Source organism: Trichomycterus rosablanca, chromosome 5, assembly GCF_030014385.1.
Source record: "Trichomycterus rosablanca isolate fTriRos1 chromosome 5, fTriRos1.hap1, whole genome shotgun sequence".
In the NCBI taxonomy this organism is placed as follows: domain Eukaryota; kingdom Metazoa; phylum Chordata; class Actinopteri; order Siluriformes; family Trichomycteridae; genus Trichomycterus; species Trichomycterus rosablanca.
Genome location: NC_085992.1, coordinates 22846959 through 22860535, shown reverse-complemented (window position 1 = coordinate 22860535; position 13577 = coordinate 22846959). Strand labels below are relative to the sequence as shown.

Sequence of the window (13577 nt, the reverse complement as noted above, 5' to 3'; positions counted from 1 at the left end):
AATCTGGATTCGGTTTAACTTTAATGTTCAGTGATATAATTCTTAATAAAATTGAGCTTTTGATAAATTTATTTCAAACCATTTTCATACAAACACATTAATGTTTCTCACCTACTACAAACTATTTTATATTAATTTTAAATAAAGATCAATAAATCTGATCATTTTATTTTGGAGATGAATTAATCTATGCAGGTCTCGTAATTTTATTTATTAGTATAAACCTCAGTGTTTCCCATTTACTACAAACTTTTTTTAGTTACATTTTTAGTTATATTTTCTTTTAAATTTATAGTTAAGATAAAAAAATGTATGCTCATTGTACTGTACATCTGTATATGTATACATGACAAATAACGGATATATTACCTTATTTCATATAGGATAATTGTAAATTATAGAATTATTTGACATGATTACATTTATTAATGTAAACTATTTTATATATACACATACAGTACATACCCCTCACCTACAAACTTCTTTACATTATTAAATCATTTATTTTAATTTCTAGTTAAGATCAATAATTGTATGATAATTATATTTTACAGGTGTGTCCATTTGTGTCTAAAAATGGTTTGACATTAATCTAATTAAATAATACAATATTTAGATGTATTAATTTTTTTTTTTTATAAAAGAAATACATTTTTGTAATGCTTTGTACAAGGTTTGTAATAGGTGAAAGAAACCGATGTGTATATAAAAATTTGTTTGACATTAATACATCAAATTATATGACACTTTAATGGATTCCTTTTTCTGAAAAAAATGCACAAAATGTTATGAACACGACTCAGTTTTTCCATTCGTTTTTTTTTAAGTAAATAGACGTAATCTTAAAATTAAAATGAAATAACTTTTTAAGTATGTTACCTATTTTCATGTGTAAGAATTCATAAAATAAGTCTTAAGTGTTTTTTCAAGCACTTATTTAAACCAGAATGCCGAATGTCAAAAGAATGTTAAATATTAAACTAATGGGCATGAATACATACGCTTAAAATGCTTAATGATAACTAACTAATACATTGTAAATATACTGTTAAAAGGTTTATGACATTAAAACATGTTAAACTGTAAAAGCGTGGCACAGTCTGGTTAAAGCTCAAGTTAGTTGATTTTGCAATTATATTAAAACATTTGGCAAGCTAATTGCTGCCTGATGTTTAAAAAACAAAAAGGTGCTATACAATCAAACCACCGACACTAAAAAGCTCAATTTTATTAAGAATTATATCACTGAACATTAAAGTTAAACCGAATCCAGATTCTCTGCACTACGCTGCTCTGCTTCTTGCTTTCTTTGCTGCAATGTTCATACAGATAAAAAATGATAGAGGTGCCCTCTAGTGACCGGGAGCATTTCCGTTGTAGGATTTGAATTTGTGTTTCCTTAATTTCGTTGTGTTGTCATTTTGTATTCGTGTTTCCTTAATTTCGTTGTGTTGTCCTTTTGTATTCGTGTTTCCTTAATTTCGTTGTGTTGTCCTTTTGTATTTGTGTTTCCTTAATTTCGTTGTGTTGTCCTTTTGTATTCGTGTTTCCTTAATTTCGTTGTGTTGTCATTTTGTATTTGTGTTTCCTTAATTTCGTTGTGTTGTCCTTTTGTATTCGTGTTTCCTTAATTTCGTTGTGTTGTCCTTTTGTATTCGTGTTTCCTTAATTTCGTTGTGTTGTCCTTTTTGTATTCGTGTTTTTCCTTAATGTTGTTGTGTTGTTCTTTTTGTATTCGCGTTTTTCCCTAATGTTGTTGTGTTGTCAGCTTTTGTTTGTTTTGTAAATGTTATCGTGTTTTGACTCAGCGGGCCACCGTACTTTTGGAAGAACTCTTGGTATAAGATTAATATGACTTATTATGTGATTATGAGTGTAAACGAATGTGTAAATAAGTAAATCGTTACTGTGTTTAAATGTATATATTTGTAGTCTTGTCTATTACTAGTATTACACTCTCTGTAAGTGGTGTGTTACTGGCAAATAAGTTTAAGTGTGTACTTGGTTAGTACCACATATATTGGAAAAGTGTGCCATGCTAGAATTGACTAAGCAAAAGGCACCTGGTCCAGATGACATAGCAGCTGAACTGGCAGCAAATACATAACCATAACACTAGTCTCACATGCAAGCAAGATCCTGAAATGCATATAAACCAAGGCTGAAGAAGAGATTGCCCAAAAACAAGCTGGATTTAGGCCAAGAAGAGGCACACAGGATCAGATCACAAATCTTCAAATCATCATGAAGAAAGCAAGAGAAAGGAAACAGGCACAATATTTAGATTGACAGAAACTGAAAATGGGTCCTATTTGTTTGCTACCAAAATGATGGGTGGTTTCAGTGACTGAAGAAAAGGACAGGCATATACTACCTACTGAATTAAGGCAGACATTTCTGGGACACTAATGGATATGCAACATAAAAGTGGAACAAAACCATTAGAATGGTTCAATAGTAATTCAGTGAAAACTATATTATAATAGTAATGTGAATGATGCATTTGGTCTCAGCTCATTCTGTCATTCCCTTAGCTTATCACCTAAAACATAATCCCAGCAAGACAAAGCTGATACTTATTCCTGGAGATCAATCTTCAACCCAAGACCTAGTCATGTTTTTAATAACTCCCAAATCAAACAATTTAATAATGTTTGAAATCTCTGTGCTGTCTTTGATAACTAGCTGTCTCTCCCTACTCATGTAGCCCACATGACAGGATTGTGCCAGTTTCTTCTTTACAACATCAAGAAGATTCTGCCGTTTCTCTCTATGTAAGCCACTCAGATTCTTGTCTAATCACTTGTAGTCTCATGGTTGGCCTACTCCAAATCCCTCCTGGCAGGTGTTTGCATGTCCACTATTAAACCCATACAACTCTCCCCACTGCTGCGTTCTCTTCACTGGCTTCCTGTAGCTGCTCACATGTAGTTTAAAATAATGATGCTTAACTACAAAGTTACCTTAGAGAACTCATTACACCCCCTCTCTGTATCATGCAACCTCCAAGCCACTAGTCTTGCTCATCTAGATCCTCCACCCAGAACTCAAGGAAGACACGAATCAAGGCTCTTTTCTTTACTAGTTACACCCAAGTGGTGGAACGAACTTCCCTTGTCTGTTTAAACATCCGAGTCTCTTACCATCTTTAAAAAACAGATTTGTATTCATGGACTGTTGATTACATGACAACAGTACATAAACTGGAGTGGGAAAATGTTTACCTAAGCACTTCTGTAAGTCACTCTGGATAAGAGCGTGTGCTAAATGCATAAAATGTAAATGTGAATGCAAATGGTTTTCACTGTACTGATCACTGATATGCCTGCATGTGATTGTTCTATCTATGGTGGTTTTAGTAAACACACCAAACTAAAATTAAACGACTAAAAGTCGATCAAAAAGCCACAATAATTTCCATATTAATCCAAATTGGTAAGTGTTGTATATTATATGAAATGCAAACTGCTGCGCCAACAATGTAAAAATCTGTTTGTACTTATTTCCTAATAGACACTTTTAAAGTCAGCTTGATAAATGATTTATTTTCTTTTTAATTTAATAGTCAACATCAACAAAATTGAATTGTTTGTATTGCCATTTGTACAACCTAGCCATTGGTTCACATACAGTAAAGCTGGAAAGTCTGCACACCCCTTTCACCCTCTCGATGTTTTATTACATTACAGACTCATTCCATATTAGATTAACAAACATGCGGTCATGGCCCTTTTACTAAGGAGTGGCTTCTGTCTGGCCACTCTGCTATAAAAATGTGATTTGTGGAGTGTTGCCTGGAAGGTTGATCTTCTGCTAGGTTCTCCCATCTCCACAAGGATATGCTGGAGTTCTGTCAGAGTGACCCTCAGGTTTCTGCTCACCTCCCTGGCCAAGGCCCGTCTTCTCCGATCGCTTAATTTGGCCAGGTCTAGGAAGATTTTTGGTGGTCTAAACTTCTTCCATTTATGAATGATGGTGGCCACTGTGCTCTTTGAGACCTGTAAAGCTGCAGCATTTTTTCTGTACCCTTCTCCAGATCTATGCCTTGACACAATCCTGTTTCTGAGGTCTGCAGATAATTCCTTTGACCCCATGGCTTGGAGTTCTGATATGCACTGTCAACAGTGGGACCTTATATAAGCAGGTGTTGGCAATCCCCAATCATGTTCAATCAATTGAATTTACCACAGGTGGACTCCAATTTAATTGCAGAAACATCTCAAGCAGCATCAGTGAAAATAAAATGCACCTCAGCTCACTTTTTGGTGTCATATCAAAGGGTGTGTACACTTGTGTACATATATTTTACATTTTGATTTTTAATAAATTAACACAAATGTCTAAAAACTGCTTTCACTTTGTCATTGTGAGCTATTTTTTGTAGAATTTTCTATTATAGAATGAGTCTGTAATGTAATAAAACGTGGAGAAGGGTAGAGGGGTGTGCAGACTTTCCGACTTGATTGTATCAGTGCACTCCTAGTGCTGGTCCCAAACCTGGGTAAATAGGGATTGTTTTATCAAAAGTCATACTTACATACTGGATTCACCCTGATTAACAACCTCCACCTCCAGTAATGTTGGTCAGCAGGGTACCGATGGAAACTATGCTACTGTTGGGCCAAAGAACAAAATGAGAAAAAGACAGGAAAAGAATGTTCTACAGCTGAGAGAGAGAGAGAGAGAGAGAGAGAGAGAGAGAGAGAGAGAGAGAGAGAGTGGTAATAAGGTGGAGGTGAGTGTAGGAATGTTGAACGTGTGCACTATGAGTGTTGAAGGAAGAGAGCTGGCTGATATTATGGAGAAAAAAAAGCGTTGACATATCGTGTGCAAGAGACCAAGTGGAGTAAGGGGGAGTGAGACTAGGAGCATTGGAGGTGGGTTTAAACCGTGGTGTTGATGGGAGCAGAAATGGCGTAGGGGCAATCTTGACAGAGTACATTAACAATGTAGTGGAAGTGAAAAAAGAGTGTCTGATAGAGTGATGAGCGTGAAGCTGGAAATTGATGGAGTGCTGAATAATGTCATCAGTACATATGCATCACAAATGAGAAGATTTCCGGAGTGTGTTAAAAGAAGTGGTGGAAAAGGTACCCAAAGAAGAGAGTTGTGATTGAAGATGACATCAATGGACATGTTGGTAAAGGGAATAGAGGTGATGAGGAGGTGTTGGGTAGAAATGGTGATAAGGAGAGGAATACAGAAGGGCGGACTGTGGTAGATTTTGCAAAATGGTTGTCAAAAGGCTGACAAAAAAATGGGGAAAGGTGCACACAGGTGGATTATATCCTATGCAGCAGAAAGTGGTTGAAAGAGATTGGAGACTTAAGGGCAGGGGAAACTTAAAGAGGCAGGGGAGAGTGTAGGTAGACAGTATCAGATAATGTTCTGTAGGCTGCCTTTGAAGGAAGAGAGTGAGGGTGGAACCAAGGACCATATGATTAAGGTTAAAGTAAGAAGACTGTGGTGTGAAATTTAGAGAAGAGATGAGACGGGCACAGGGAGGTGGTAAAGGGGTTAGGGAATAGATAGATAGATAGATAGATAGATAGATAGATAGATAGATAGATAGATAGATAGATAGATAGATAGATAGATAGATAGATAGATAGATAGATAGATAGATAGATAGATAGATAGATAGATAGATAGATAGATAGATAGATAGATAGATAGATAGATAGATAGATAGATAGATAGATAGATAGATAGATAGATAGATAGATAGATAGATAGATAGATAGATAGATAGATAGATAGATAGATAGATAGATAGATAGATAGATAGATAGATAGATCACTTTATTAATCCCAGAGGGAAAGTCAAGTATTACAACAGCTCAAGGTACAATAGAAAAAAGTATTAAGTAAATAAAAGACTCAGTTAGGTACTTGGTTTGACATCTGGATGGCTGAAGGAAGAAAAGAGACTTGAGTTTTAGCAAGAAAGAGGTTGTCGAAGAAGAACTGGGATCTCCAAAAAGTAGAGAAGAGTACAAAGACATGCAGCATAAAACTAAGATAGAAGTGGGAGGAGCTAAGAAAAACGGCTTATGTACAAGTACTTTGTTACTGTACTTAAGTAGGTTTTTTTAGGTATCAAGAGCTCATGGTATTTAAGAATTTACCATAAAATCTGAAAAAGCAGGAGTATTCAACCTGTGGGGCGCGAGTACCTGTCCAAGAAGCATGGCATTACGAGATTTTTTTACTTCTAAAACTAAAGCAATTTGTTTTTTACCCACATGAGACATATTTGATTAGTCACACTGACCACGCCCATGCACATTTAATGTTATCCAGTTCAGGCTGAAAAAAAACAGGGCTAACAGTAAAGATAAATTGGTGACTGTTGTTATAGGACGTGTGTGTGTGTGTGTCTTTAAGAGAGGCGTATAGTGGGAGATGTTCTGTTCACACAGTATCGCTATAAGTGAGTCGATTCATATGAAGCAAAGCATAAGTTTCTTTTCTCAGACGTCTCTTTGTTTTTACTGTTATTAACAAATGTTGCGGTTTTAAATACATACCAGCTACTGGAACATTTTGTGTGACTCGCTTACCTTAAAAAAGCTCAGGCTTAATTAAACTGGCTATTACCACATAGCGGTAGCCAAGTCAGACTCATTCTGCCTGTGAAGCTAAAAGTTTTCTGTCAGTCAAAGCAGATTATCCTACTAACAAACTTAGCAAGTGCCCCTGCTTGGCTCTGTGAAGTAATGTTTTCTGCTCTAATCTTCATCAAAAGCAAGAACCACTTATGATTTACGAAAGTAAACCACAAATGTATTTTTTATTTTATTTATTTATTTATTTTAAGAGCATGGTTGAATTCACAGAACTTTAAGAATCAGCTACTTCTGAAACTAAATAAGACATTCTGGGTGTCTTCGTAGATGTTGTTTGACTGAGTGGACTTAAGTGTAAAACCTAAGCTGCTTTTGTGTGATGGTGCTTGTGTTCCTCCAACTTAAAAAAGATATCCTGTTCACAAAACTGAATTTAAAATGATTTTTTCTAAAATTACTTTTACTTTTTTACTTGAAGTACAGAGTGGGCCATTTATATGGATACACCTAAATAAAATGGGAATGGTTGGTGATATTAACTTCCTTTCAAGATGGGTGGTGACCATGGCGGCCATTTTGAAGTCGGCCATTTTGGATCCAACTTTAGTTTTTTCAATGGGAAGAGGGTCATGTGACACATCAAACTTATTGAGAATTTCACAAGAAAAACAATGGTGTGCTTGGTTTTAACGTAACTTTATTCTTTCATGAGTTATTTACAAGTTTCTGACCACTTATAAAATGTGTTCAAAGTGCTGCCCATTGTGTTGGATTGTCAATGCAACCCTCTTCTCTCACTCTTCACACACTGATAGCAACACCGCAGAAGAAATGCTAGCACAGGCTTCCAGTATCCGTAGTTTCAGGTGCTGCACATCTCGTATCTTCACAGCATAGACAATTGCCTTCAGATGACCCCAAAGATAAAAATCTAAGGGGGTCAGATCGGGAGACCTTGGGGGCCATTCAACTGGCCCACGACGACCAATCCACTTTCCAGGAAACTGTTCATCTAGGAATGCTCGGACCTGACACCCATAATGTGGTGGTGCACCATCTTGCTGGAAAAACTCAGGAAACGTGCCAGCTTCAGTGCATAAAGAGGAAAACACATTATCATGTAGCAATTTCAAATATCCAGTGGCCTTGAGGTTTCCATTGATGAAGAATGGCCCCACTATCTTTGTACCCCATATACCACACCATACCATCAATTTTTGTGTTCCAACAGTCTTGGAGGGATCTATCCAATGTGGCTTAGTGTCAGACCAATAGCGGTGGTTTTGTTTGTTAACTTCACCATTCACATAAAAGTTTGCCTCATCACTGAACAAAATGTTCTGTGTAAACTGAGGGTCCTGTTCAAATTTTTGTTTTGCCCATTCTGCAAATTCAGTGCGCCGATCTGGGTCATCCTCGTTGAGATGCTGCAGCAGCTGGAGTTTGTAAGGGTGCCATTTGTGAGTAGCTAATATCCGCCGAAGGGATGTTCGACTGATGCCACTCTCCAGTGACGTGCGGCGAGTGCTACGCTGTGGGCTCTTGCTAAATGAAGCTAGGACAGCCACTGATGTTTCTTCATTAGTGACAGTTTTCATGCGTCCACATTTTGGCAAATCCAACACTGAACCAGTTTCACGATACTTGGCAAGCAGTTTGCTAACTGTAGCATGGGAGATGGGTGGTTTCGTAGGGTGTCTTGCATTGAAATCTGCTGCAATGACCCGGGTACTGCGTTCACCAGACATCAACACAATTTCTATCCGCTCCTCACGTGTTAACCTCTGCGACATGTCAATGGCTGTAAACAAAGAGAAGCTTGTAAATAACTCATGAAAGAATAAAGTTACGTTAAAACCAAGCTCACCATTGTTTTTCTTGTGAAATTCTCAATAAGTTTGATGTGTCACATGACCCTCTTCCCATTGAAAAAACTAAAGTTGGATCCAAAATGGCCGACTTCAAAATGGCCGCCATGGTCACCACCCATCTTGAAAAGTTTTCCCCCTCCCATATACTAATGTGCCACTAACAGGAAGTTAATATCACCAACTATTCCCATTTTATTTAGGTGTATCCATATAAATGGCCCACCCTTTACATTTACGGTGATGTACTTTTATACTTCTACCTGGATAAAAAGTTTTATACATACTTCAACTTTTACTTGAGTCATTATTCTACCAGATTACTAGTACTTTTGTAAGGAACTTGTGTACTTCTGCCACCTCTGCGGGTGATGTGCAGAACTGCATCAACTACAGAGGCATAAAGTTGATAAGACATAGCATGAAGATCTAGGAAATTAGTAAGGGAGGTTAGGTTGAAAAAAGAGGTGAGAATTTGTGAAAAGCAATATGGTTTAATGCCAGCAAAGTATAAAGATGAAGGTTTGCACTGGAGAGAAGGGGAATGAAAGTTAACAGGAGTAAAATTGAGTATGTGTGAATGAGAGGAATGGCGGTGAAAAGGTTAAGTTTCAAGGAGTTGATTAAATACTTGGGGCTGAGAGTATAAAGTAATAAAGAGTATGACAGAGAAGTGAAGAAGAAAGTACAGGCAGGATAAAGTGTGTGGCGAGGTCCAGCTCATAGCAACCCAAAAATTGTACCTAATGACTAAATGGCTAGGAAAGGAATCTGGTGACCAGGTGAAACGCATACGCTCAGTGTATGTCAGCAATTCTGATCTCGCTTTACATAAAGCATGGGAGAGGCTACGTGAGTGTTATGCTGCCCCCGACATCATGAAAAGTCACTCTTTCATCGGCTGGACAGTTTTCCAAAGATTCCATCCAAGGATTTCACTAAGCTACGTGAGCTGGGGGATTTGCTCATTTAGATTCAGGGTGCCAAAAAAGATGGCTACCTCACTGGCCTGTCATATTTGAACACGTCACATGGAATTAGACCACTTGTGGACACATTTCCATTTTGGTTTCAGGGTCAGACACCCTGCACGAGAACACTACAGTGAAAAGGCAAAATTTGATGCTTCCAAGTGGTCAAGATGGCAATGAGCAGCAAGTCACCTGCATACAGCGTTAGGAGCAGCAACGCATTGTCATCAGCATCTGACTTGGCACGCGCCAGGGCTAAAGCAGAGGCCGCCAAAGTGAGAGCCTCATATGCTAGCCAAGAGGCTAAACTGGAAATGAAAAAGGCTGCCAGAGAAGCTCAAAAACAGCTAGAAACAGTAAGAATGGACACAGAGTTGGAAGTGCTGCCATTGCAACGAGAGGCTGATGTGGCTGTAGTGGAGGCACAAGTGCCTGAGGAAGCTGAAGCAGTGCATGTTGCAGATGAAGAGTGGAAGTCAGAATCAGGAAAGGTTTAAGAAATGGATAAGTAATTTGTGATAGAAGGGTATCCGCCACACTGAAAGGGATAGTCTGCTAGACAGTATTAAGACTTGCTATGCTGTATTGCTTTGAGGCGATGGCACTGACAAAAAGACAGTAGAGGGAGCTGGAGGTGGCAGAGATGAAGATGCTTCATTTCTTGTTGGGAGTGATGAGGACAGGATTAGGAAAAAGTTAGGGACAGTGGAGGTAGGATGTTTTGGAGACAAAGGGGACTGAAATTGTTTGATCACGTGTAGAGGAGGGATATGGGGAGAAGGGTGGTAAGGATGAAGCCACCAAGCAGAAGGATGAGAGGATGGAGATTAAGTTTATGGATGAGGTAAGGGGGGACATGTAGGTGGTTGGAGAAAGATGCTCAAAACAGGGCTTAAATGATCTGCTGTGGTAACCCAAACAAGAAAGGAGAAAACAAAGATGTTAGTGTATGGTACTGTACAACCTTTCAGGATCTGACAAAAAATCTGACAAAAGTATGTTGATGCCCTTTATAATTACTGATGCCAGTTTCACACCAATTGCCAACATGTATAAAATAATTGATATAAAGTTAATGATGCTTCGTAGAAATTCTCATTGGTTTTGCATATACGTATAGTATATTCTCCAGGCCACCCAAGAAGGTTGGGTCCCTGCTGAGTCTGGTTCCTCTCAAGGTTTCTTCCTGTAATTTTAAGGGAGTTTGTCCTTGCCACTGTCGCCCTCGGCTTGCTCAACAGGGGTTTTTGTTTTTGTATCTGTTGGTCCTGGATTCTGTAAAGTTGCTTTGAGACAATGTCTATCGTAAAAAGTGCTATATAAATAAATTTGACTTGACACAGTAATTAATTAGGTAATACACCAGATAACAGGTCAAATCATACACTGTTAAACAGTAGGAATTATCCACATTAACATACTACTAATATATACTGGTTATAAAACTATACAAAAAAACTAAGATGATGGTAGGGTAGTTTTAGTGCCAATCAAAGTATATCTCTTGTATCACACCTTTTTTTTAAGGCTTGGTGCAGACATTTAAGGAACTCTAATAGGTAGGCAACATGAAAAGCAGTCAAGTCCCACAAGAAAGTAGCAATGTGAAAATTATTTTGATACTTCGGGGCAGATCATGTCTTGTGAGTAAAACTGAAGCCCTGCATCTGCAAAAATGGATAAAAGAATTCAAGTGCAGAGTGATTAACCAAGGTGGAACAATACTGTGGTCATTAACACACACACAAACACACACACACACACACACACACACAAAGGAATAAAAAAGCATGACTCAATAATAAAATCGGACTCTTAATGTGACTCTTAATAAAGCATGACTCCCAATGTGAATCACTGCCGACATTTTCAGCAGGTGAGTCACATTACAAATAGTAGTGTTCCATCTTAAGCTAAAGGGTTGTGCAGTGTTGCACATTTAGATTTAGTCACCTGGCAGATACATGTATATCATATCATATCATATCAAAACATATATATAAAAAAAAAAAAAACGTTTAAAATGCACCAGTGCAAAGAACTTGATTCTATAGGCTAAAGTACAATAAAATAATACTGAATTTTTTTTTAAAGGCAAATTTTTAAACACTTGCATGTGCATGTGTTTGTCATATATAGGGAAGTTTGATGTACATAGATGATCAAAACATTAGGATCACCTGCCAATATACGTACTATCCAAAAATCTCTGACCAGCTGATACATAGACTCCACAAGATAACTGAACATATCCTGTGGTATCTGATATCGGACATTACCAGCAGGTCTTTCAACTTCTGTACATTGCAAGGTGGATCATCCTGTATCCTAGTGCCATATCCAGTAACCCATGCACAGAAGCACAGCCAACCACATTTACATTTACAATTACATTAATGGCATTTAGCAGACGCTTTTATCCAAAGCGACTTACAATTCTGACTGAATACAGAATACAGTTAAAGCAATTGAAGGTCGCAGGCCTTGCTCAGATGCCCAACAGTGGCAACTTGGCGATGGTCGGAACCCGCAGCTTTCTGATTACTAGTCCAGTACCTTAACGCTGAGCACATGTACCAGGACAACAGTCACCCTTCTTGTATATAGAGGTATATTCTCAGGAGGGGATATTCTCATCACTGTTTTGAAAATGTTGGTTTTCATTTGATGTCCTGTCATTGGCCTGTCATTAACAGTTTTGTTAAAGTGTTTTTTACTAACAAATAATTAATCAGGAAAGGTTAGTATGTCTTTTGCTATTACTTTTTGGTTCTCATTCACCTTTCAAGTGTTGCAAAAAAATTGAATACTTGTGTATTTGATAAATAGCAAAAAATGCACTGTTCCACCAAAAGACAGTTTTTCATGTAAGGATTGATAAAGGATTGTCATTGTGAACTTGTCATAAGGCTTTATAAAGACCCTGTCTTTAGAAATGCTTTTTTAACTTTATGCTGCTGATTATTTATATATAATCCATACCACCATTACAATTAATTGTAATACATGACTGTTGAAGGTGTTAATCCAAGAATTGACATACTTTTTATTAATTTTAGTTCTCACTGTGATTAGTTTTTTTATATATTATGATTAATAAAACTGTAAATCTAAAAAATAGAGTAAATTCACACCATAAATTATACACATTAACAAGGTGCTCTTTCCCTAATACATTGGATATTCACATAATTTGCATGACACATTTGCATGGCAAATGTTAAAAAAAGAATTGACGTCATTAAGTATGATCTTTACAATGAGGCATTTTATTTCCATGGACACAGGAGGCACTTGTTTTTATTTTCCAGTATGCAAATTTTAAATGTCAAAATGTATCGCAAGTAAGAAGTAAATAATAACAAAACTCTTATGCCTGATGACATTTAAAATATTTTATGGATGTAGGTGATAATTCATAGCTGGTAATCAAAAACTGACTTGTCCAACTTCTCTCTTTTCTCAGATGCTTTTGTGGGTGGCGTGATTGGCCTATTCTTTGCTTACCTCTGCTACCGGCAGCACTACCCGTCATTTCTGCATACAGACTGCCATCTGCCCTATGCCAGCCTGTCACAGTGTACCTCCAAGCATGTGGTACTCTCCCAAGAGGCACCTAAGACTGTGGACAACGCCACCAGTCTGCCTCTGGAGGGCATCACAGAGGGGCCCGTATGACTAACAGAGCACCTCTCACATACCGCCTGCTTGGTATGACCCACACAGACTGGCTGACTCTTTTACATTCCAGTGGGTCATGCCATTTATTCTTTCACTGGTTCTGTTTTTTGTGTGTTATTGTTTTCTATTCAGTGGTCTAATTTAAGATATTAGACCACGAAAGTAATCACTTTGTTTGAGTGAATATAAAACATTGCAGTGTATCAGAATGGAGGAAATAGAGTAATGCCTTGTTCACACTACATGATTTTTACCCCTGGATTTCCAGTCTCGGGAGCAACTCTGTGTTCACTCGACGATCGCCGGGCGCTCGGCGACTGAAGGGAGATTTCTAGCATGTCAGATATCAGGACCTGAGTTTCCCGACTGGCAATGAGTGCTATGTCGAACAGCCAATGAGAATGCAAGATATGGGGTGAGGGGGAAACGTGGGGTAGGAGTTGTAAAAAGGTGGGACACGGGCATAATATAATTTCTATCAGAATACA

General features: G+C 37.8%; 1 protein-coding gene across 1 annotated transcript in view; it reads left to right on the top strand.

The window, feature by feature from the left end:
- The window catches only part of plpp4 (phospholipid phosphatase 4), a 180972-nt gene extending 167886 nt beyond the window's left edge, over window positions 1-13086 (top strand). Inside the window, exon 7 of the mRNA XM_062994981.1 lies at window positions 12875-13086. Coding sequence (XP_062851051.1) covers window positions 12875-13086 — 212 coding nt within the window. The remainder of the gene's footprint in view (window positions 1-12874) is intronic.
- The last annotated feature ends 491 nt before the right edge of the window (window positions 13087-13577 follow it).